General features: G+C 39.0%; 2 protein-coding genes across 6 annotated transcripts in view; one reads left to right on the forward strand and one right to left on the reverse strand.

Annotated features, from left to right (window-relative positions):
• LOC140480503 (cytoplasmic dynein 1 intermediate chain 1) overlaps positions 1-8,881 on the forward strand; it is a 279,676-nt gene extending 270,795 nt beyond the window's left edge. For all 5 annotated transcript variants that reach the window (XM_072575444.1, XM_072575448.1, XM_072575445.1 and 2 more), the window contains exons 16-17: positions 476-601; positions 8,279-8,881. In XM_072575444.1, the coding sequence (XP_072431545.1) occupies positions 476-601; positions 8,279-8,398 (246 nt within the window). In that variant the 3' untranslated portion in view covers positions 8,399-8,881. The remainder of the gene's footprint in view (positions 1-475; positions 602-8,278) is intronic.
• Positions 8,882-15,379: 6,498 nt separating this feature from the next.
• slc25a13 (solute carrier family 25 member 13) overlaps positions 15,380-27,065 on the reverse strand; it is a 258,563-nt gene continuing 246,877 nt past the window's right edge. Inside the window, exon 18 of the mRNA XM_072575450.1 lies at positions 15,380-16,244. Within this exon, the coding sequence (XP_072431551.1) occupies positions 16,085-16,244 (160 nt within the window). The 3' untranslated portion in view covers positions 15,380-16,084. The remainder of the gene's footprint in view (positions 16,245-27,065) is intronic.

Below are 27,065 nucleotides of genomic sequence, written 5' to 3' on the forward strand. Positions count from 1 at the left end.
AAATTTTTTTCTCAGGCATGAAGCTTCTAAATTTTGATATTCAGACAAATTTGTATGCATTTCCTACAAGGAACATTACTTAAGACTTTTTGAGAAATTTTGCCACTCAGAGTTGTGCATCTTGTGAATTCTCTAATCAAGATTTGATGGATGCATTATGAAGGCTGAGATTTTTTGCTGTTTTGGGAATTATGGGAATACAGGAAGCAGGTAGGAAAGGGAGGTTGAAATCCAAAATCAGGCATAATCATATATCACAATAGCGCAGGTTTATGGGGTGTTTTATTAAGCAAAATAATAGCATGCTATTGAGCGTTTTTACCTTTGCTTTAACTTGTAGTAGCTACAGTGGTCTTCCTTTTGACTGAATTATTGGAGAATCGATGAATTACGCGGCTAGTTCTGTTTTTAGATTGTATGTATAAGTCACCTAAACTCTGTTATAAATTTACTTGTTAATATTGCTTCATTTCAGGTGCCAACAGCTAGTGCAGCTGTTGAGGGGACATCTGCACTTAATCGGGTCAGATGGGCATCAACTGGCAGGGAGGTGGCAGTAGGAGATTCAGAAGGACACGTATGGGTTTATGATGTTAGTGAGGTAATTATAAAACTTCTTATTCTAATATTAGTTTTGTAATATTGTTGCTGTGATTTGATTATTTGTACATGCATATCTTTAGTTGAAATTTTGTATCCTTTTAAAATCTTGGGAACATATCATTCTGTGTTCAAACTTAAAGATATAAAAGCTGGGATATGATTTTTTTTCTTTCATAATTTATAATTACGCTCATTTCAGCAAAGAATGATTTTTTTTGCTGCTAATGATTCTTAGTGTAGATATTTGTCATTCGTCCATTTCATGGAGCATCTTCACCATCATGATGTGAAGATCTGTGATCCACCCAATCAGCAAACCACAAAAAATAAACAATAATATTATCGCTGTTAAAAAAGAATGATGACATGGCTTGATTTCAAATTAATAATTTGCATTTGAATTATTCTTACAAACTGCTTGTGTCTTGAATAGAAATAAATCATGAATAAGAAATCTTCAAAATGTATTGCTCTTCCATGTTAATTTATGTTTTAAAACTAAAAATGTTCTGATAAGCATATTTATTTTACACAGCATTTAAAATAGATTATTTCATTTGAATAGTGTTGTCAAGGTCATTATTAATCTTTTTAAAGAAGAATCTTCACTAAATGTGTTTCAGCAACAAGTAAAAGGAACCCACATTGGTGATTGAGATTTTAGTGAACATTTTCCTTATCACATTTCTAAAATTGGGCACTTCCACTGACCAATTCTTTGAGTAACTGACATGGATCTGTACCACTACTACACTCACTCATGAATTCAGAATTACAATTTCCCCCACAAGTTTAGAAAGATGTAGAAGTCAAATATTGAAATTGTGTAAAGGTGATTTGTTGTAACAAACTCGTAATAACAGGTAGAATTTGAATTATTAATTATTCTCAATTCTAAATGCAAATGAAACAATTTTATTTGCATCAATTAATTCAATGTAAAACTTAATATAATTATGAAAACATAGGAACATCACTTTCATAATTCTGCAAATACTTTCAATTTGCTAATCAAGTTTTTCAAAAATAAGGTTAAATGTTCAATTTTGAATCAGTCATTTGTATATGTTGTTAAATCTCTCTCATTTTGAGACCTGCTAATTTTAGCATAGTAATATGTTTGATAAATTGTAATGCCATATTAAATTGAACCTCAGTAACTACCATGGCTTTGTCTTCCTGCAGTCAATGAAGAAAGATTATTCAGAGATTACCCTACTGTGCATGGAATACCCCAGATTACTTTTATTTATCACCTTTTTCAAATCTTAACACCACCTATATTTTAGTTGCACCTTTTTAAAGATACCTTCTTGTACTAATTTTAGATTTTACAATTATTCAGTAACATAGGTCATAGGAGCAGGAATGTACCATTTAGTGCTTCAAACCTGCTTCACTACTTTACAAGATCATGGATGATCTAGTTGTGGTCTTATCTCCACTTTCTTACTTGTTCCCCATAATCCTTGAGTCCTTTTTCTATCAAACATCTATTGAAACTAGCTTTGGAATAAATTTAAAGAGCCAGTCTTCCACAATCTTCCAAGATTTTCACACTAAATTCTAAAAGAACATTTCTCCTGATCTCCACCTGAGATTAAGAATATATTATTCCACTTTTATGTATCATTATTTTAGTCTCCTCCACAAGTAGAAAACGCCTCTGGGTATCCACTCTAGGCAGTTCCTTAAAGATCTTATATTTCAACAAGATCACCTCTGATTCTTCCTAACTGCAATGGGTGTGGGTGTGGGTCTACTTTGTTCAACCGTTCTTCAAAAGATAACTAAGTCATCCCAGGAATGAGTTGAGTGAATTATCTCTGAACTGCTTTTAAAGCATCTTTTTTTTTCAAATAAGGAAATCAAAACTTGAACAATAGTCCAGATGTGGTCTTATCGATACCTTTTACAACTATGGTATAACTTTACTTTTATATTTCATTCTTCTTGCCATAAACGATCACATTCGATTTGCCTTGCTGTATTTGCATACTTTGTGATTACACATCAGCATTCCTGGATCCCTCTGTACCACTTAGCTCTAAAATTATTCCATTTAAAGGAATAATTTTTCCTGTCCCCTTAAAATGGATAAATTCACTTTAGTCCACATTACATTCCATCTGCCAATCTTGTTTTAACTGTTTGCAGATTCTATACCTTCACTTGACAGTTTATTTTCCTATCTTGGGAGTCATTGGCAAATTTAGTTTCCATACCTTCAATCCCCTCATTCAAAACGTTGATTACTTGAGGACCTATCATGGATCCCTGTGGTACTCCATTATCCCCACTGTTTCCTCTGAGCCCGTTAATCTTGCTAATGTGTTACCCCTAACCATCTGATGTTATCAAATGCCTTTTGGAACTCAGTAGAATTCCTAAGTCCATGCATATAAGTCTTAAGTTTCTTTTGCACAAGTGTTGCATTTATTTTAATATGATGAATGTACTGGATAAACATCTCATTAAAGGATAACTTTGTTTTATTAATTCCCTGAAAATGAAAAACTGGGAAATTTGTAAATATGTTCATCAATTGTGTTGTTCCCAGTGGGTGTTCTGATTTTTGCCTAAGTTATTATTCTGTTATCTATTGTAATCATGATCAAATTCAGAAAGATACAGAAAATAGCAATCTTTTCCATTCAGTTTAATATAAATGAAACCATTGCAAATCAGGAATGCATTTACTATTCCAATAACCATTTCTATAAATTTGAAATGTTGAAATGGGAAGCATTTGCTTGATTTGGGCATCTGTTTTCATGATATAATTTGTTATGCATCAAGTTCAGTTTCTCAATGCATTTTTCCCCCTTGAATTCAAATATTTTCTTTCTAAGATCTGACATTACTTTCAAAGCCTATTTCAAGGTAATCTTCTCACAATGCACGGATTTCATAGGGAGCATACTAACACGAAAGAATAATTAACCTGCATTTGCAACAGTATAAAGATCACACTTCAATAGCCAGGTTTAAAGTAGAACTCCTTACAATTAAAAAAAACAATTATGAAAACATTATCTGTTTTGCACCTTTTCATTACTAGTGATTTTTCTTGATTCTGTATGATCAAGCTACACACTAACATTAAAACTGAGAATGATCAGATCAGCCAAGAAGGTTTGAGATAGGCTGGGACATTTTTCACTGGAGCACAGGAGGTTGAGAGGTGACCTTATAGGAATTTACAAAATCATGAGGGGTATAGATAGGATTAATGGTCGGTGTCTTTTCTCTAGGATGGGGGATTTCAAGGCTAGAGGGCAGTTTTTTTAAGGTAAGAGGAGAGATAATTATGAAAGACCTGCAGGGCAAATGTTTTACAGAGTGGTTCACGCGTGGAATGAACATCCTGAGGAGATGCTAGATGTGGGCACAATTACAACATTTTAAAAGACATTTGGATAAGTACATGAACAGGAAAGATTTGGAAGGATATTGGCCAGGTGCAGGCAGGTGGGATGAGTTTAGTTTGGGATTATGTTTGGCATAGACTGTTTGGATCAAAGGGCCTGCTTCCTTGATCTTTGACTCCATAACTTATTGAATGGTGAAGCAAACTTGATGGGCAGAATGGCCTCCTTCTGCTCTTACATTTTATGGTCTTGGGATTATATTTCTAATAAATTTACTTCTTATCATTTAATTTTTGTTTCGTTTTTTGAGCACATTTGGCAATCTAACATACATTTCACTGTCAGTCAGCCGATTAGCTGGTATGTAGGAAGCATTAATTGGTGATTTTGTTAATTGTTTTACAAATATGTATGATAGCTTAAGACAAATAGTAACAAAGGGGAATTTATCTGTACATTTGATGGTCCTGCTTTATCAATTGTTTCTAATACAATTTAGACACTTAATAAACTGAATACCTAAGACTAACTGTCTTGTGATGTGTTCTCTAATGCTTACTAAATTAAATTGGTTCTCCCAATGCAGAAAAGTATTCAGTGACTGCTCATGTTCTGGAATTTGAAATTGGATTTCAGAATGAATTATGGAGGAGAGTTTTTTTTAAGTAACAGTGTACTTAGGTGCCAAGAACCCATTAAATCAGTCATCAAAGTACTGGAATTTGGATGTTTGTCAATAAAGTCCTTTCACTTACACCATGATTAAGCGTGTTTCTACTAAAATATCTTTTTGGTTAGTGGCACATTTCCCAGTAAATCATTAAGTAACATGTTTTATTCTTTGCAAAAATAAATTCAGAATGTTTATCCCTTGTTAGTGATTTTTGAGGGAAGTCTAGACAACTAATCTTTGCACTGAATCTCTTGGAACGTTTCCGTCAAAATGTTTTTTTAAAAAATCAATTGAAACTCATGGAATAGTTTTAGAGTCTGGTGATAAACTACAAGTTACTTCTGAAATATTCCTCAACTTCTTTTTTGTATAGATATTCGTAAATTTGCTATTAATTAAGATGATTACTTATTTGCAAATGGTTTTTCTTCATCCATGTTATATGGGTGTCTCTGGTAAGGCCAGCTTTCTGTGTCCGAGGAAAGTGATGTTGAGCTGTTTTTGTGAATTGCTGCAATCTTGTTGTCAGTACACCTGGAGTACTATCACAGAATGAGTTCCAGGGTTTTGACCCAGTGACTAAAGGCGTACTGGTATAGTTCTAAGTCAGAATGATGTGTAGCTTATAAGGGTATCTTGCAGGTTTGTGGTATCCCATGCATCTGCCATCCTTGTCCTTCTGGGTGGTAGACTTGTGGTTTTGGAAAGGAGTGTTAAAGGAGCCATAATGTATTTCAGCAGTGCACCATGTATATAAAGTACATGTTGCTACCACTGGGCATCAGCAGTAGAAGGACTCAATGTTTAAGGTGGTGGAAGGGTTGTCATTCAAATAGGCTGCTTTGAGCTTAATTGCACACTAGTATATACATCTAGTTTGTTGATTCATGTGGTAATTAAATTTTGCCAGGGAGTAGTATATATGTTTTGAAATTAAAAAGTGCAGGAGAAGCTCTGCAGACCTACTAGCATCTGTGGAGAAACAGAGTTAATGTTCAAGTCCAGTAAAACTCCTCTTCAGAACTGAATCCTGCTTGAAGTAGCTGCTGAGAATGATGAGATGAAGTTTTTTTTTAAATCATTCACAGAATGTGGGCATCGCTGTTAGGCCAGTATTTATTGATGAGATGGAAGTAGCTTATGGTGATTTTACTTTTTAGCTGTATTTAAGATTAAGACTTTTGGAATACTACGTTCAGTTCTGATCTCCCTGCTATAGGAAAGATGTTGTGAAACTTGAAAGGGTTCAGAAAAGATTTAAAAGAATGTCACTGGGGTTGGAGGATCTAGGCTATAGGGAGAGATGAATAAGCTGGGGCTATTTTCCCTGGAGCATGGGAGGATAAGGAGTGATCTTATAGAAGTCTCTAAAATCATGGGGGGGGGGGGGGGGGTGCATGGATAGGGTGAATAGCCAAGGTACTTTCCCCAGGAAGGAGAAGTCTAAGACTAGAGGGGTATAGGTTTATGGTGAGAGGAATAAGATGTAGCAGATGAGGGATGTGGAATAAGCTGCCAAAGATGATGGAAGAAACCAGTCAAAATTGTAAAATATAAAAGGCATCTGGATGGATATATGAATAGGAAGGGCTTAAAGGGATATGGGCCAAATATTGGCCAATGGGACTAGATTAATTTAGGATATCTGGTCGGTGCAGATGAGTTGGATCAAAGCGTCTGTTTCTATGCTGTACAACTCTGACTCTAACTTGAATACTGGATGGAGTAATCCTCACACATGCACATAATTAAAGCATAGTAGGACAATGCCACAACAAAGGAGCAGTATAACAGTTGCCTTTAATAAAAATGGCACCATCCCTAAATTCACAGGGCAAAAGTTCCAGTGTCTCTCTTCCCCCCCCCCCCCCCCCCCCCCAGCATTAAATATTGTTACCATAGATGTTTTAACCCTAGGTATTGGAAGATTGAAACTCACCAGCCACCCCATATCTGATTAGTATTATATGATTTGAATGCAAACGCAATTGTTTCAGAAAATTAGTTTGGGATCTGATTGCAAGGATTAGTTAGTAACTCAACTATCGCATCTTTGCACTTCCAGGATCGTAGAAGTATGAATGGTTTGGTTGGGTGTGGCTAGGAGTTTATTTCAGAACTAAGGCCTAAATATTTACAAATTACTTCAGGGAATGGAAAGCATGGAACATGTGCTGAAAGTTCTCAATGATATTGTGAGTGTTGTTATGACTTCAGATCACTGGGCCAATAATGGTCAAGAGTTAATTGTCAAGTTTCCTGTTTGACAGGAGCACATTCTCTATTCTACATGATGTTATTTGTGCATGCATAGGGGCATTACTGAGATTATTGGCATGAGAGACTGATATCGTCTATGCCCCCTCACAGATGCATAAGTAGCACCCAGTGGCAACCTTTAAATGTTGTTGTTATACATGGGTAAAACGCATTGACAATATTTCTTCCTCTGCAACCATGAGCGGCATAGCAGGTAACACATAGATGGCATAGACCCAGAGTAGATCTCGCAGCCTTCCTTTTGGTAGAATAGAATTTTAGTTTTGCTTTCCAGTGATAGGAAATAACGCTAGTTGATTGCACCAGTGCTTTTTCATTTTCCACAATAACCGATGTTATATATTTTCATTGTCTTTTGATTCTCAGGTGTTTTAAATAATCACACTTCTTATGTTTGTAAAGCTTTAAAGATTTCTGTTTAATTATCCCTTGACAAATTGGCTGACTGCAAGCTGCTTAGACTGGTGTCACATGATATAATAGCTGACTCTCAAATGCAACCATGAGTGTTGTCTTCTGGAATCATTTTTGTATTGGTTGCTCACTAATTACTTCCTAGACCTTTACAGATAACATAAGCACATTTAACAATCATCCTTGTGGTACACCTCTGAAATAGATTGACAATTTGTGCGAAATTGTAAGTAGGTTTTGTACTATAATTCCACAACCATTGAAAATGAGTTGGGACTGGCCAAAATTACAACCATTACAGTAAGCTGAATCCTTTTCATTGGATTTATGTTTAGCCAAAATATCACTTCTTGTATTGAAAGGAAATTTTGCAACCTAATTCTTAGTTGTATCAGAATGTTATTTTTTTAAAAACAGTATAAAGTCTGTCAAATAAACTAAGCACACAGAACTACAGATGCTGGAAATCTGAAACAAAAACAGTATGTGCTGAAGAAACGCAACAGATTGACAAAGGGTCACTGGATTTGAAATGTTAATTATTTTGTCTTCTCAGGTGCTGCCAGATCTGCTGTGTTTCTATAGCACTCTGTCTTCTTTCAAAGCTTGTGACAGGACTACCAATATGTTGCACAGTTAATGACTCTTCATAATAGTTAAATGACACTTAATGCAGGCTAATGATTTACAATCTTTTTATATGTTGTTAGATTGTGGAACATTTATATTTGAGCCATTAAACCTATTCAAGGTGTGCATAGTAAATCCAAACATATACAGCGTGTGAATCTTGACCAATGAGGAAGATAAACAGCAAAAAATATTAGCAGAGTCACCATATGAATTGAACAGGAGATATGTATACCTTTGAAGCTTTAGAGCTGAGTGTTAGAAACTTTTTCCTCAAGGTGATGTACTTTCACTTGTTTTCACACAGCAATTGGCAATTCCTCATGGTGATGAGTGGGCACGTTTTGCTAGGACCCTGGTGGAGATCCGAGCTAACCGGGCAGATGCTGAAGAGGAAAGTGTTGCTGAATTGACTGTACAGCTATAAGATGTTATCTGAACTTGCTTTGCCAGTGCAATTATGCTATATGAAGATATGCCAGTTGGAAGTGCCATTTATGACGAAAAGCTGCTATTATAGTTTTACTGTTTCACACTTCTAGTATGTTTAACAATATGTAAAATGTTTAAAAACAATATAGCATTATGAAAATTATCGCTCAATTCTTTAATGTTGTTTAAAATGTTGTAATTGCAGAACAGCTATTCATTACTAGTTAGTAGTTGTAATGACTAGCTGGAAGCCCATAGTTATACCTGTATTTGTATGCATGTATAGCATCGTCTATTAAATCCATGATGTTAAATATGATAGTATGCGGATGTGGTGAGCTGCACTACAAAACTGAGCCAACAATTTCAAATGTGGCGTTTTCACACTGGTAATGCACCATTATGAATGGTTGAACTTTGAGCATTGCTGCTCTGTATTTATTAATCTACTGCATGGAATAAATTATCCTAGAACATACCTTCTGTCTCCTTTATTATTTTAATTTTGCATATTTTTGTTTTCTTCATTTAAAGAAGTTAATATTCTCCCCCCAAAAAAATCACTCTCTGCGATACTGTGGTAGCAATTCCCATTTAAGAAAGTTTAAAGGTCCAATATCCCAAACACTGAAAACAGTTCCAAGGCCACTTTTGGTCTCCTTCCTATCGGAAGGATGTTGTGAAACTTGAAAGGATTCAGAAAAGTATTTACAAGGATTTTGCCAGGATTGGAGGATTTGAGTTATAGGGAGAAGCTGAATAGGCTCGGGCTGGAGTGTCAGAGGCTGAGGGGTGACCTTTATAGATGTTTATAAAAACATGAAGGGCATGCATAGTATAAATAGACAAAGTCTCTTCCCTGGGGTGGGGGAGTCCAGAACTAGAGGGCATAGGTTTAGGGTAGAGAGGGGAAAGATATAAAAGAGACCTAAGGGGCAACTTTTTCACACACAGGGTGGGTACGTGTATGGAATGAGCTGACCGAGGCAGTGGTGAAGGCTAGTTCAATTGCAACATTTAAAAGGCATTTGGATGGGTATATGAATAGGAAGGGTTTGGAGGGATATGGGCCGGGTGCTGGCAGGTGGGACTAGATTGGGTTGGGATATCTGGTCAGCATGGACGAGTTGGACTGAAATCTGTTTCCATTCTGTACATCTCTATGACTGTATGAGCATACTTGTCAACATAATACTATTTGTAGTTTGAACACTGCAGGACAAGTGACACACAAATCTACTTCACAATTTAAGCTGTAGCCTCTCAGAATCGGATGTGGCTGATGCAAGATTAGTTAATTCTATTGATGTTAGTATTTTCATCCAGCAAGGATTGCTGTTATTTTTGTTTTAATTCCACAGTGCTGCAGGAATGTTAACATATAATTTTTAAAAAATGTTGTAGGAAATCAGAACAACTATGTCTTGCGACAGTTTGATCGTGCCAAGAATATGCTGTCAGATCTATAGAGAAGTCTGTATGGGTTATATTTTAGGTCTTTGGAAAGTATGCCCATTTGCTAAGTTTAGAATGCTTTAAACTGAAGTCTAACAATACTATTAGTGTAATTTGCATTTTCTAATTGTTCTACTGGATTATCAAAATACAAGCAACTTGTATAATCAGCTTGCCTCAGCAATACTTCAATTAAGAAATAATCTAGTTGTATTTTATGCTCTCTTTTCATTCTAAGAAAATAACAGCTCATGTTTTACACAGCATACTGTTAGTCAAAAGTACTATGGTAGATGAAGATCTTTCAGTGTATTTATGACTTCAGTAGCACTAGCTTGCCACCAAATTTGAACTTGACTCATGGTGGGGTAAAGTGCCATATCAAGTGATGCTTTTGGACTGTAAAGTTCCTTAACACAGGAATTGTTTCAAGGTAAATAGTAACGGTTCATTGATGACCCATTTACTTGAGTCAATATTTTGGGTTTAGTTCCCATTTTAGGATTTGATAATCTGGTCAACTTCTGTTTGTGAAACATAGCTGGTCAGTTCATGGCAGTAAACTTTGCTTACAGACCAGCATTGATTGCATTTGAAAGGCAATTAATTGACTGTGGAATATCCTGAGGATGTACCGAAATGTGATGCCATTTTTAAAAAAATTACTGTCTCAGTTCAACTCACAACAGAAACCAGAGACTGAAACTGGTATTTCTGGTCCTTTAGCTCAGCTGTACATCAACTGGTACCAGATCTTCCAGTTGCAAATGTGCATCAGGACTCCTCAAATCCCAACGAATTGACTGAGGTAATTACATTATTATTTAAGCACATGGCATTCAGGCAATTTCTGAAAATAAAACAAGTCTCCAATTCTGAGCTGAAGTCGAAGACTTCAGAAGATTTCAACTCACTTACCTCCTTGGTTATCCATGAAAGGTTAGAAGAAATAACAGTAGCTGTAAGTCCTCGATAATTACACAACTGACATGCCTACCCAGCCCCTCCCTCTCCTTAACACACTTTACAACAAATCATTCACTGACCCCCATGCACGGATCTAACCTGATCAGCCAACTTCAGTGGTCCATTGGCCAACCCTACTTTATCAGGGTGGCTCCTTCTAATGTTCCTGCCACTGTGTGGCTCTCCAAGTCCATGCACGGCAGCAGCTTTTGGAACTAGAAGTCAATGCATTGTCATGCTGATCAGCATATGTGAACTCTGTGAGCAGCTAAGAGCTTAGAGGGATCATTGCCCCTCAACCATGCACCTGCTATTGGTGGCTCAGTGGGTAGCACTGCTGCCTCACTTCACCAGGGACCCAGGTTTGATTCTAGCCTCGGGCGACTATGTATGTGGGTTTCCTCCCCACAAATCAAAGATGTGCAGATTAGGTGAATTGGCCATGCTAAGTTGCTCATAGTGTTCTGGCATGTGTAGGTTAGCTGCGTTAGTCAGGGTAAATATAGGATAATACTGTAGGGGAATGGGTCTGGGTGTTAGGTAAGGGTTCTAATTATTTTGTTGTACAAATCTAATTTTGTTTGTAGATTCGATTCCCTACAGTGTGGAAACAAGCCCTTCGGCCCAACACTTCCACACCGACCCTCCGAAGAGCAACCCACCCAGACCCAGTCCACTACACCTAACACTACAGGCAATTTAGCATGGCCAATTCACCTAACCTGCACATGGGAGGAAACCAGAGCACCCGGAGGAAATCCACACAGACACGGGGAGAATGTGCAAACTCCACACAGACAGTTGCCCGAGGTGGGAATTGAACCCGGGTCCCTGGTGCTGTGAGGCAGCAGTGCTAACCACTGAGCCACCGTGTAGTTAATTTTTACCTGAAGCCTACAGTTTAAATTCTGAAATTCCAGCCTTGAGCATAATTTTAACAAGCACTCCATCATAGAGTTGTTGGGCATATTTAAAGGAATCAATCAGCTGAAACTGATTCCTCTGTAACTGGGTCAGATACATCTTCTGGTTAGAATATAAATCCATCCAATGTTTTGCAACTTAGCACTTGAGTGCTACATTTGGGAGTAAGGACAAGAGGTGGCCTTTGCTTCTTCTAACTTTTCAGCTGCCAGTCATTGATTCTTAGTCTGCTACAAGTTAAATGGTGAATTTCTGAGAGCATTTCAGCAGCTCCAGCTGAGACTTCACAAACTGGAGGCTGAACTACAGACACTGTTGTAAATCAGGGATGGGGAGAGTCACCAGCATTCTTTGAGCCACGAGGCAGTCGCTCCTCCAAGGATTTAGTTAGTGGTCAGGGACAGGACAGAGAGACTACAAGTGTAGCAATTAAGGAAACCCAGCAGGCAGAAGCATCAGACTTTGCAATTATCCAACAGGTTTCAGAGATATTTTATGCTTTGGTATATAGTATGTCAGATTGAATGTGATCTGTACTGATGGGACGGCTTCCATCTGAACCAAACTGGGAGCCAGGGTTCCTGTCAGTGTATAACTAGGGATCTAAAATGTGTTTCAAACTAAATAGTAGGGGCATTGGATAACATTTTAAGGTTACAAATAGAACTAAAAGATAGAACTAAAGACTCCCTATCTGAAAGCCTAAAGAAATGAATTAGCAGCACAAACAGAAATGAATAAACGCAATCTGGTAGCCGAGAGAGAGAGTTGCATGATGACATTGATTAGGACCTGAATATTAAAGGACATACACTTAGGAAAGACAAGAAGTTATGAAAAGGTAGATGGGTGACTCTGTTAATTACTGATATTAGCACAACAAAGAAGGATAAGCTAATTTCAGGAAAGACCAGGATGTGGATATGGTTTGTGCAGAGAAGAGAAATGATAAAGGCAAGAAGTCACTTAGGCAGCCTGTACAGCTCACCCAAAACAGTAACCACATCGTAGGGTGGAGCATAAAAAAATTAGATTACATTACAGTGTGGAAACAGGCCCCTCGGCCCAACAAGTCCACACCGATCCGCCAAAGCGCAACCCACCCATTACCCCTACATTTACCCCTACGGGCAATTTAGCATAGCCAATTCACCTGACCTGCACATCTTTGGACTGTGGGAGGAAACCTGAGCACCCAGAGGAAACCCACGCAGACACGGGGAGAACATGCAAACTCCACACAGTCAGTCACCTGAGGCGGGAATTGAACCCAGGTCTCAGGCGCTGTGAGGCAGCAGTGCTAACCATCGTGCCGCCCATAAATATTGGGAGCTTGTCAAGAAGGCATGACAATATTCATAAGACACTATATAAACTGTAAAAGTCAGATGGAGAAAGGTAGCCTGGCTGTGGAGTTCATAGTTTACTGGACAGTTTCTGAGAACAACGTATTCTAAAGTGTTGGGAACACATACGTTATGCATTGAGAATTAAAAAATGGAAAATCTGGCCACTTCTTGTACGTTATTTACTGTTTAGTAGTGAGGTTTAAAAGGAAAGGAGTGCTCTCAGAAAATAAAAATACGTTCTTAAAGAAAATCAGCTGCAGAAATATCTTAGTGTTTTTTTGGGAACCTGAGCAAGTTCAGGCTAGTATCTCTGGTCTTTTCATGGAATGTGAAAGTTGAACTGCTATTCGATTCAAGGACCTGGGCCGAACTGATTTTCCACTAAACGTGAGGGTCATTTATTGCTTTGGGTCAACAAGAACCCTCTGCATTTAACTCCTGACCTACAGAAACATTAATTTTGTTTTTTATTTGGCCAATTTGTTCCTATCCAGAGCTATATCATCTAACCCTTACAGGTCTTTACAGTTCAGTTTACAGCACATTCCTCCCATTCAATGTCCCTGACAACCTCCCATCATCCAATTTTGGTGCTTCCTCAAGGCTGAGGTTAATCCACACAGGGCTTCCAGACTATCCATGAATTACATTACTCAGGATTTTTATTGTCAGTCATTCCTTCTAGCTGTATGTCCACTTGTGTTGGTGGTGGGGAGTTGTAATTAAAAATTCAGTAGGTGATCCAGGGGTGTCTGTCCTGACAGCTAAAGACCTGGATAAATGTACTGACTATATTGTAATCAAGTTCGCTGAAGGTAGAGAGAGAGGTAGAAAAGCAAATTGCAAAGAGGAGGTTAAAGCATCTACAAAATGATAGAGATTGTGGGTGGGTAAAGATTTCATGGATGAGGATAATGTGAGAAAATGAGATTGTGCACTTTGGTAGGCAAAATAGTAAAGCAGTATGTTATATAATTGGAAAGAGATTGCAGAATTCTGTAATACAAAGGGATCAGGGTGTCCTTTACCATGAATTACAAAATATTAATGTATAGGTACAGTAAGTAATCAAGCAGGTGAAAAGAATGTTGGAATTTATACTGCAACTCCTCAGCATTACAAGTAAATAGAGTATGGTATACTGTTTTGGTCTCCAATTCTAACAGTTCAGAAAAGATTTACTGTACTGATTCTTGGAATGAGGAGGGTTGTCCAGTTTAACAAAAAAGGCTGAAAAGTTCTGACCTATACTTGTTGGAAAACAGAAGATTGAGATGTTATTTTATTGAAACATATAAAGGAGCTTATAAATGCTAACCCTATCTTGCCTCAGAATTAGGGGGCATAATCTTAAATGGGAGACCTCCTTTTGAAACCGAGATGAGGAAGAGCAGCTGCTTCTCAGGATCATTAGTCTTTGGAATTTTAGTCCCCAGAGGAAAGCAGAGGCTATGTCACTGAATGTATTTAATGCTGAGTTAGACACATCTTTGAGCCACAAAATGACCAAGGGAGGGGGCAAACTGTGAAGTGGAATGTAGCTTTACTCAAATAATGAATGACACAGTAGACTTGTTGGGTGAACTGGCCTATTTCTGTTCCTAATTTAATGAAATATAAGGAGTAATGCAACAATGAGAGGGCTCCGAGGTTCTCACATTCATGTTGGTGGTCTTAATGCAGGAGATATAAGGGTGAGGAAAAGTCATTCTGTAGATGGTCAAAAAACTATCCAATATGGATTAGAAAGGAAGGCAAGCAATTAGCCATGGAGATCAGTGTCAGAAATCTAGTCTTAAAGACTTGACTACAATTTGCTCTCTGACCTCATGAGTGGCCAAGGCCAGTGTACACATCTTGCAAACTACGCATCATCAATCTCTCACAACTACACAATGCACCACAGCACATTGACAATCTCTAGCCATCAGAACCTCAACCTCACATACTTAACAGTGCTGCAAGTCTCACACCCTTATCTCACAACTTCGACATATTCCTAGCTATAAATATTGCAACACTCTGTGACCTCCGCTCCTGCAGGACAAGGTACCATACAGAAGGAAAGAGCAGCAAACAATCTACTGAGGGACAGTCACGGCTGCATGCTGTCAGCCTTTTGACATGATATCTAAGAGTTTTGCAACTTGTATCACTGAGATCTTCCAGAACTGTGGGATTATATCTGTGATATGCTATCCATATACAATATATGGAAAACAGTACTATTTTATCACCAACAGAGAAGTTCATAAACAACTGAATATATATTTCCACTGGATACAAGAATGTTTTGTATTAAAATGTTTTGAAAAGATATGCACAAGCTTGCAAATATTTTGTTTCCATATATTTGGCTATCATTTAAACCAACTTCGAGCATAACTGGAATGTTTAAGCAATTGCAAATCCATCACAAATGACTTAAGCAATATATTCAACAGTGAACATACTTTCAAATCTAAAATGAACTGCCCAGTTATATTTGATGTTTCAATGGTTCATTCTGAAGAAATCAAACAAAGTTTCATTAAAGTACAGATTTCATAGCTCAACAATATTGGTCAGTATTGGAATAGTTCCTTGTTCAAATACAATCAAGTCATTTCTACATTACAGGTAAAATTTCCACTGATTAAAACATATTTATTTGAAGTATCATAATTTGTCAAGCATATGTTAATCCAATATTGAAGAAAAAAATTCTAATCTCAACAGTACTTTACACTAAAGTAGTAACTGGGTCTTTTCAAACAGTTCACTATTTACATTAATATACATAAAACATCAAAATGTAAAAGTAAAGCTTTTTTAATAAATCACAAAACAAACAATTCATGTATTCATGCATTCTGTACCCAATAACCACTTTTACATCACATCGCACAAGTGAAAGTATCTCTCGTTGACAGCCAACAAAGGGCTGTAAACCAGGATACATTACCTCTTTCTCTCTTAACGTTTTGTCTGGCTTTCGAATCGTAAGATCATGGTGGATTAGAGGGTGAAAATCGTGGTAGGTAAAGTCCAAATTTGCGTTCAACTCCAGAAAATGTAGAAATGACTAATTTATATCCACCGATGTAGTCTGGATTCCTGCCAGTTAAACTAAATCTAGAATGTGGTAGTGAAATTCCAGATTTTCTGCTATTAGGAAGGAAAGTGAAAACAAAAGGTTAGATGAACAAATATACCTTAAGAGTTCTAAAGCAAAACACAGTTTAAAGTGTACTACAAACATTTTCTTTAGCTTAAATATAGAAAACAAATTAAGTGAAGACACAAAGTTCTCTCCTTAACAATAATTGATATTTTCTGGTATTGGTTAAAATTATTGGTGGGGGCATTATAAATAATTGAAGGAAAGTTGCACAGAGAAATAACATTGTTGCCAATTAGTAAGGTGAAGCTAAGGGCAGAGTGGTAGATATTTACTTGGACTTCAGTAAAGCCTTTTTTAAGGTTCTGCCCGATAGACTAATTAGTAAAGTTAGATCACATAGGATTCAGGGTGAGCTTGCCAATTGGACACAAAATTGGCTTGATGGTAGGAAACATAGGGTGATGGTGGAGATTGTTGTCAGACTGGAGGGCTGTGTCCAGTGGTGTTCCACAGAAGAGAAAATGCTGGAAAATCTCAGCAGGTCTGGCAGCATCTGTAAGGAGAGATTCCAGCATCTCTCCTTACAGATTTCAGAGTTCAGGTTTCAGATTCCAGCATCCGCAGTAATTTTCTTTTATCCGGTGTTCCATAGGGATCGGTACTGGGTTCACATTTGCTGTCATTGATATAAACAATATGCATGAGAATATGGAATGCACGGTTAGTAAGCTCGCAGATGACACAAAAATTGGTGGTATGCTACATAGTGAAGAAAGTTATCTAAGATTACAAAGGGATCTTAATCAATGGACTGAGGAATGGCAGATGGAGTTTGATTTGGACAAATGCAAGGTATTGCATTTTGGTAAAAAAAACAAGAACAGGACTTATACAATTAATGGTAGGGCCCTGTGTAGTGTTGTAGAACAGAGAGACCAAGGGGTTTAGGCACATAATTTTTTGAAGTTTTTGACACAGGTAGACAGTGTGGTAAAGAAACAAATCAGCATGCTTGCCTTCATTGCTAAGATCTTTGAGCATGGAAGTTGGGATGTCATGTTGAGGTTGTAAAGAATGTTGGTAAAGTCTGTTCTGGAATATAGTGTGCAATTCTGGTCACCCAGCTATAGCAAGATTATTATTAAACTGGAAAGTGTTCAGAAAAGATTTAACAGGGTATCGCCAGGAATGACTATTTTCAGTGGAACATAGGAGGTTGAGGGGTGACCTTTAAGGTTTATAGAATGATAAGGGGCATAGTTAAGGTAAAAGTAAGGGTATTTTCCCTAGGATGGGGGAGTCTAAACTAGCAGGCATATTTTTAAGGTGAGAGGAGCAAGTTTTAAAAAGGAAATGAGGGACAACTTTATTTTTCGTATGTGGAATGCACTGCCAGAGGAAGTGATGGATGCTGAAGCATTTAAGAGACATTTGGATAAGTACATGAATAGGAAAGGTTTGGAGGAATATGAGCCTAAAGCAGGCAAGTGGGACTAGTTTAGTTTGGGAACATGGTGCCCATGGACTAGTTGGACCGAATTAATCTGTTTCCATGCTCTCTGACTCTAGTGTTCTCTATGTACTAGAAATTAAACCTTAAATCACATGGCAGCGAGGTGATATATTCAAATAACTTCCTTTCACCCCAGTGCATTCTAAATGTCATCTGAAATAATTTAAGATTTTAATTTTTACTCATCTATCCTGAACATCATTCTTTAAACAGAAAACTAAAAAATGCTAGAAGTCATAGCGGGTTAGGCAGCATTCACAAACATACAGCAATCTAACACTTCATGTCAAGATGACTCTTCATCAGAGCTGACGTGCAGTGTAGAGGGGACAGAATTTATGCTATATCAAAAAGTGAGAATAGCAGCATAGCTGTGCTCAACTGCCAAACTGGAAAGAACAGATAGTCCCACTGAGTGGGGGAAGGGAGGAGAGAGGACATGATGCCAAAGAATGCAACAAGTAAAGCTAAAAGGAGGAGGTGAAATGGGAGTAGAGTTCACAATCTGAAGGTGTTGAACTCAATATTAAGTCCAAAAGGTTATAAAGTGCCTTGTTCCACTGTAATTCTTTATTTGAAGTTGCTTTCCTGGGAACTAACTTAAGCTTCCTTTTCACCAATTTGAATTTGCATCTCCTACTTTACTTTCTTGGTGTACCTCAAAGTAATGCTTCAGCTTTGCATTCTCAATGCTGTTTAACATTTAATATATTTCTATGTTCCTTTCAAGATTTGTAGCTCAGATTGTGGTTAAGGTTATAAGTTTGCTCACTGAGCTGGTAGATTTGTTCTCAGACATTTCGTCACCATGCTAAGTTAACATCATCAGTGAGCCTATGGTGAAGCGCTGGTTTTCTGTCCTGCTTTCTGTTTGTGTGTCTTGGTCTGTTGTGGTGGGTGATATCACTTCCAGCTCTTTTCCTGAGAGGTTGGTAAATGAGGTCCAAATCAATGCGTTTGTTGATGGAACTGTGGTTCGAATGCCAGGCAGCTAAGAATTCCCGTACATGTCTTTGTTTAGCCTGTCCCAGGATAGATGTATTGTCCCAGTTGAACTGGTGTCCCAGCACCCAGGAACTAAGAGAAGTTGAAGAAACTCACCTATGCAACATATTCAAGAACAACAGGTACCTGCTAAGCATAGTCCCCCAATTCTTACACAACAAACCTAAACAAGAAGACACAACATGCCCAGAGACTCTAGCCACATTACATTAAAGACATCTCAGAGATGACGACCAGACTACTCCGGCCCCTAGGCAGCATGGTAGCCCACAAGCGTACCTACATATTGAAGCAGATCTTGATGGACCTAAAGGATCCTGTATCAACAACCAGCAGAACAAACATCATATACAAAATACCCTGCAAGGACTGCAACAAATGCTACATCGGACAGACGGGCAGGATACATGAGCACCAGCAAGCCACCAAAAGGCATGACCAACTATCACTATTATCCTTAAACACAAACGAAGTTCAACTGGGACACCACATCTATCCTACGACAGGCTAAACAAAGACACATTTGGGAATTGCTAGAGGCCTGGCATTCAAACCAGAACTCCATCAACAAACACATCGATTTGGACCTCATTTACCAACCTCTCAGAAAAAGAACCAGAAGTGATATCACCCAGCCTAACAGACCAAGACACACAAACAGAAAGCGGGACAGAACACCAGCATTTCAACGGAGGCTCACTGATGATGTTATCTAGAATGGTGATGAAATATCTGAGAACAAATCTTTTCAAAATTGTCCTGCTAAATGGCTAAACAAGTTCAGTTCTTCCCAGTCCTTCCTTGTAACTCAATATTTTGATGCTAAGAATCACTGGCCTATTGCACTAGTCCCTTTGCTCATCTCTTGATGAGCAAAACTGAATGCAGTACTCAAAGTGCAGTCTGATTTTGAACATTGTGGAGTTTTAGGATTTATTGCTCATCCCTAATTGGCATTCTTGGATACAACAGAGTGTCTTCCTAGATTATTTCACAGGTATGTTGCTTTGTTTGGAGTGACATATGCCAGAATAGTCAAGAGCAGTAGATTTCCCTAAATGACATTAATGAGTCACATGAATTTTTTCAATAATCCAGCAGTTTCATGGCCACTATTAGAGATACTCTTCAATTTTCAATTTAAATTCTGTATTTGAACTCAAGACCTTGGATCACTGGGTCAGGCCAGCAGGTTACAAGCCCAGTAAGATAACCACTCCTATTAAACCTTTCTCTTTAGCAATTCTACCTCTTCCTGTTAATCTTCTGAATTTTAGGGAGTAGAATCCAAGGTCTTGTAAACTTTACAAAAATTAAGAATAAAATTAATGTGATAGGTAAAACCAACATTTAATTGCCTTTGCGAAAGTGTTGCTAAGCTGCATTTTTCATTTGTTGTTAGGGTGGGACTTTCTGAGATTTGGATCCAGGCAGTGATAAAAACAGTGACAGTGTTCACCATAGAGATGGTGAAATTTGAATGTAATAAAAACAAGAATTAAAAGTTGGCTTAATTTTGACCATGTAATCACTGTCAATTATTGTAAAAATCCTTCTGATTCACTAATGGCCTTTGGGGAAGGAAATCTGTCATCCTTATTGGATCTGCCCTTTGCATGACTCCAGAACCTCTGCGATGAGATTGACTTTTAACTTGCCTTGAGCTTGCTGTACTATTCAATAGGATCACTGCTGATCCGTCAACAATTCTCACATCCTCTTTCCTGTCTTTTCCCCATAAACTTTGATTTCCCCTACTGATCAAGAATCTAAGACATAAATATACACAAGGATCTGCCTCACAGGTCTGTGGTAAGGAATTCCAAAGCTCTCAACCCTCAGAGATAAAATTCCTCTTCATCTCAGTCTTAAATTGGTACCTTTAATTCTGAAGAGAAAGTGAGGATTGCAGATGCTGGAAATCAGAGTCGAAGAGTGTGGTGCTGGAGCAGCACAGCTGGTCAGGCAGCATCAGAGGAGCAGGAGAATCGACATCTTGAAACGCCGATTCTCCTGCTCCTCGGATGTTGCCTGACCAGTTGTACTTTTCCAGCACCACACTCTTCTACCCTCAATTCTGAGACTATGCCCTCTGATTCTAGATTCATCCATGAGGGGAAAATTCCTCTCAGCATTTACCCTGTCAAGCCCCTGAAGAACCATGTACTTTTCAATGAAACCACCTCTCAGTGTTTTACATTCTAGTAAGTAGAGTCCAACCTGTTTGAACTTTGCTCAAAAGATCTTCCATACTGAGGATCATCCTAGTGAACCTTCCCTGAACTGCCGCCAACGGGATAACATATTTTCTTAAATAAGGGGACCAAAAGTGCTGTTGTACTCCAGATGTGGTCTCACCTGCACCTTCTGCATTTGCAGTAAGACCGACTTACTCTTATACTTCAATTCCATTGGAGAAGGCCCAAATTTCTGTTAACCTTCCTGATTACCTGCTGCACCTGTGTGCTAGCTTTCTGTGTCTGTGCAGGTATCCCCAAGTTTATTTGTGTTGCAACTTTCCGCAGTTTTTGTCCATTTAAATAATACAGCAAACATTTTATTAACCAGCACCAATGTGACCAGGAGTGTGTCAACTGATTGAATATTCTAGTTGATCAAAAGGTCCACATAATCAATATACAAGCACACATAAGTAATCAAAATGTGGCGTGGAGTTATACACATCACTGTTATGCTTTATTTACAGCATAAGTCACTTAAACAATAATGCAACTTTGCCTTAAATAATACATACCAGCAGAGAGCCTTTTCACATACACCCTCAACTGACTACTTGGAAATTGTGGCGATTGCAATAATACAGTACATTTCTGATATTTGAGGAATATACTTTTTTATGGTTTATTGAGAGAGCTGGTTAAAATAAAGTTTACTAAACTATTATCTTTTCTCCCTTCCAGAATGAACAATTGCAACTTTTGCCATATCATCTTCCATTTGTCAATTTTTTGCCCACTTCCTTAACCTATCAATATCTCTGTAAACTGTTTGTATAACTCTCACAACCTGCCTTTACAACTATTTCTGTGTCATTTGAAAATCTGGCTACAGTACATTCAATTTCTTCAAAGTCATTAATATATACTGTAAACAAGACATTTAGACAGAAATTGTCCTGTTGGGCAAACACAGCATGGGTTCATGAAAGGTAGGTCATGTTTAACTAATCTACTGGAATTCTATGAAGACATTACAAGCACAGTGGACAAGGAGGACACAGTAGATGTGGTGTAGCTAGATTTCCAAAAGGCATTCGACAAGTGCCACACAAAAGGCTGCTACATAAAATAAGTATTACAGGTAATGTAATGGCATGGATAGAGGATTGGTTAACTAACAGGAAGCAAAGATTAGGAATAAATGAGTGCTTTTCTGGTTGGCGATTAGTGACTACTGGTATGCCTCAGGGATCAGTGTTCAGACCTCAAATATTCACAATTTACCTAGATGATTTGGAATTGGGGACCACATGTAGTGTGTCAAAGTTTGTGGATGACACTAAGATGAGTGGTAGAGCAAAGCGTGCAGAGGACTGTGAAACTTTGCAGAGGGACAGATAGTTTAAGTGAGTGGTGCCGGAAGAGCACAGCAGTTAAGGCAGCATCCGAGGAGCAGTAAAATCAATGTTTTGCACAAAAGCCCTTCATCAGGAATAAAGGCAGAGAGCTTGAAGGTGGAGAGATAAGCTGGGGGGGTGTGGGGGAGAAAGTAGCATAGAGTACAATAGGTGAGTGGGGGAGGGGATGAAGGTGATATGTCAGGGAGGAGGATGAGTGGATAGGTGGAAAAGAAGATAGGCAGGTAGGACAAGTCATGGGGACAGTGCTGAGCTGGAAGTTTGGAACTAGGGTGAGGTGGGGGAAGGGGAAACGAGGAAACTGTTGAAGTCCACATTGAGGCCCTGGGGTTGAAGTGTTCCGAGGCGGAAGATGAGGCGTTCTTCCTCCAGGTGTCTGGTAGTGAGGGAGCGGCGGTGAAGGAGGCCCAGGACCTCCATGTCCTCGGCAGAGTGGGAGGGGGAGTTGAAATGTTGGGCCACAGGGCGGTGTGGTTGATTGGTGCGGGTGTCCTGGAGATGTTCCCTAAAGCGCTCTGCTAGGAGACGTCCACCTCACCCTAGTTCCAAACTTCCAGCTCAGCAATGTCCCCATGACTTGTCCTACCTGCCTATCTTCTTTTCCACCTATCCACTCCACCCTCCTTCCTGACCTATCACCTTCATCCCCTCCCCCACTCACCTATTGTACTCTATGCTACTTTCTCCCCACCCCCACCCTCCTCTAGCTTATCTCTCCACCCTTCAGGCCCTCTGCCTTTATTCCTGATGAAGGGCTTTTGCCCGAAACATCGATTTTACTGCTCCTCGGATGCTGCCTGAACTGCTGTGCTCTTCCAGCATCACTAATCCAGAAACTGGTTTCCAGCATCTGCAGTCATTGTTTTTTCCTAGTTTAAGTGAGTGGGCAAAGGTCTGGCAGATGAAATACAATGTAAATAAATGTGAAGTCGTCTATTTTGGTGGGAATAACAGTAAAAAAGACTGTTATTTGAATGGTAAAAATATTGAAGAATGTTGCTGTGCATATGGCCCTGCATGAATCACAGAAGGTTGGTCTGCAGTTGCAACATGGAATTAAGAAAGCAAATGGAATTTTATCGTTCATTGCTAAAGAGATTAAGTTGAAAAGAGGGAGGTTATGTTGCAGCAATATACGGTACTGCCTTCAGTTTTGGTCTCTGAGAAACATATACTGGCACTAGAGGAGGTTCATAAGGTTGATTCTGGAGTTTGGGGGTTGGTTTACGAGGTGAGACTGTGTAGACTGGGATTATATTCATTGGAATTTAGAAGAATGAGGGGGGATCTTTATAGAAACATATAAAATTATGAAGGGAATAGATAAGATAGAAGTAGAGAGGACGTTTCCACTGATTGGGGGGGGTGGAGGTGAAACTAGGACAAGAGTGCAAAGTCTCGAAATTAGGGGAGCAGATTTAGGGATGAATTTGAGAGGGTACATCCTCAAGATTGTGCATCTGGAATTCTATGACCAATGAAGTAGTTGAGGCTTCATTGAATGTTTTAAAGCTAAGATAGACACTTTTTGAACAGTAAAGAAATTAATGGCGATGGTGAGAGGGCAGATAAGTGGAGCTGAGGCCATGAGAAGATCAGCCGTGAACTTATTGAAAGGCAAAGCGGGTTCAAAGGGCCAGATGGCCTACTCCTGCTCCTAGTTCTTATGTTCTAATGTTCTAAATAGTTGTTGTCCCAGCACTGATCCTGTGAAACCCCACTGGTCACAGGTAGCCAACACAAAAAAGATCACCTTTTCCCTGCTTGATGTTTCCTGCTAATTAGCCTACTCTCCTTCCAGACTAATATACTACCTCAAACATTATATTGCAATTTTTTGAGATTCCTTGTCAAACACCTTCTGGAAGTCCAAATACAACATCTACTGATTCGTCTCCATCCACTTTGGTTGAGACTTCTTTGAAAAACTCTAATGAGGATGGACACACTTGAAATGTGGAGCTTATTCAAGGACAAGCTACTGCGAGTCCTTGATAAGTATATTCCTATCAGGCAGGAAGGTCGTTGTCGAGAGAGGGAGCCATAGTTTACTAAAGAAGTTGAAGCTCTTGTCAAGAGGAAGAAGGCGGCTTACATGAGCATGGGGTGTGAAGGCTCAGTTAGGGTACTTGAGAGTTATAAGTTAGCCAGAAAATAAAAGAGAGGGCTCAGAAGAGCCAGGAGGGGACATGAGAAGTTGTTGGCTTACAGAATCAAGGAAAACCCAAAGGCCTTCTATAGGTGTATCAGGAATAAAAGAATGACCAGAGTAAGACTAGCGTCAATCAAAGATAATAGTGGAAAGTTGTGTGTGAAATCTGAGGACATGGGGGAAGAGCCTAATGATTACTTTTTGTCAGTATTCACATTGGAAAAGGACAATATTAGTGAGAATATGGAGATACAGGCTAAAAATCACACAACACTAGGTTATAGTCCAACAGGTTTAATTGGAAGTACACTAGCTTTCGGAGTGACACTCCTTCATCAGGTGGTAGTGGAGGGCTCAATCCCAACACACAGAATTTATTGCAAAAATTTACAGTGTGATGTAACTGAAATTATACATTGAAAAATTGATTGTCTGCTAAGCCTTTCATCTGTTAGAATACCGTGATAGTTTCACTTCTTTCGTGTGTAAATCACAAAACCTTTTTTTCAAAAAGTTGCATTCCCGGGTTAGCTGTTAACAATGGTGATAGCTAGACAATATGTTGAAGGTGTTGGCTCCGTGTTCTCTGTCTATGCCATGATGTTTACATTGATTCTAATCTAAAAAGTGAGATAACGGAGTTTTACATGAATGCATACAGTTTTTGAGCAAAGTACAATGTAACCCTGAAAGTACAAATTTGTTGCTCCGAAAGCTAGTGCACTTCCAATTAAACCTGGTGTTGTGTGTTTTTTAACTTTAGTCCAACACCGGCATCTCCAAATCATGAGATACTGGCTGTAAGACTACATGGGATTGAGGTTGACAAAGAGCAGGTTTTAACAATGTTGGAAGATCTGAAAATAGATAAGACCCCTGGGCCGGATGGATTTATCCTCGGATTCCGTGGGAAGCCGGGGGAGATTGCTGAGCCTTTGGCTTCGATCTTCATGTCATCATTGTCGACAGGAATAATGCCAGAAGACTGGAGGATAGCAAATGTTGTTCCCTTGTTTAAGAAGAGGAGTTGGGATAACCCTGGTAATTATAGGCCAGCGAGCTTTACTTTGGTTGTAGGTAAGATGTTGGAAAAGATTATAAGAAACAGGGTTTATAATCATCTGGAAATGAATAGTTTGATTAGGGATAGTCAACACGGCTTTGCGAAGGGTAGGTCGTGCCTCACTCACCTTATTGAGTCCTTTGAGAAGGTGACAAAACAGGTGGATGAAGGTAAGATGGTTGATGTGACATATATGGACTCCAGTAAGGTGTTTGATAAGGTTTCACATGGTAGACTATTGCACAAAATACAGAGTTTCAGGATTGAAGGTGATTTAGCGGTTTGGATCAGAAATTGGCTAGCTGAAAGCAGACAGAGGGTGGTAGTTGATGTGAAATGTTCATGCTGGAGTTCAGTTATCAATGGTGTGCCACAAAGATCTGTTTTGGGGCCACTGTTGTTTGTCAGTTTTATAAATAATCTGGAGGTGGGCATAGAAGGATGGATTAGGAAGTTTGCAGATGACACGAAGATAGGCAGAGTTGTGGATAATGCCGAAGGATGTTGTGGGTTACAGATGGACATAGCTAAGATGCAGAGCTAGGCTGAGAAGTGGCAAATGGAGTTTAATGCGGAGAAGTGTGAGGTAGTTCGTTTCAGAAGAAGTAACAGGAATGCAGAGTACTAGGCTAATGGTAAACTTCTTGGAAGTGTAGATAAACAGAGAGATCTCGGTGTCCAAGTGCATTAATCCCTGCAAGCTGCCACCCAGGTTGATAGGGTTGTTCAGAAGTCATTTATTGGTAGGGGATTGAGCTTCAGAGCCACGAGATCATGCTTCAGCTGTACAAGCCGTACCTGGAGTATTGCGTGCAGTTCTGGTCACATTATAAAAAAGATGCGGAAGCTTTAGAAAGTGTTCACAGGAGATTTACTAGGATGTTGCATGGTATGGAAGGAAGGTTAGATTAGATTAGATTACTTACAGTGTGGAAACAGGCCCTTCGGCCCAACAAGTCCACACCGCCCCGCCGAAGCGGAACCCACCCATACCCCTACATCTACATTTACCCCTTACCTAACACTACGGGCAATTTAGCATGGCTAATTCACCTGGCCTGCACATCTTTGGACTGTGGGAGGAAACCGGAGCACCCGGAGGAAACCCACGCAGACACGGGGAGAACGTGCAAACTCCACACAGTCAGTCGCCTGAGGTGGGAATTGAACCCGGGTCTCAGGCGCTGTGAGGCAGTAGTGCTAACCACTGTGCCACCGTGCCACCCTTTGTGCCACCGTGCCACCCATAAGGTCTTAAGAGGAAAGGCTGAGGGAACTGAGTCTGTTTTCATTGGCAAGAAGGTTGAGAGGTTATATAATCGAGACGAAAAGATAATCAGAGGGTTAGATAGGGTGGACAGTGAGAGTCTTTTTCCTCAACTGGTGAAGGGGACACAGCTTTAAATTGAGGAGTGATAGATATAGGACAGATATCAGGGGTAGCGTTTTTTACTCAGAGAGTATTAGGGGCATTGAATGGCCTGCCTGCAACTGTAGTAGACTCACCAACGTTAAAGGCATTTAAATGGGCATT

This window comes from Chiloscyllium punctatum, chromosome 8 (assembly GCF_047496795.1).
Source record: "Chiloscyllium punctatum isolate Juve2018m chromosome 8, sChiPun1.3, whole genome shotgun sequence".
Lineage (NCBI taxonomy): Eukaryota > Metazoa > Chordata > Chondrichthyes > Orectolobiformes > Hemiscylliidae > Chiloscyllium > Chiloscyllium punctatum.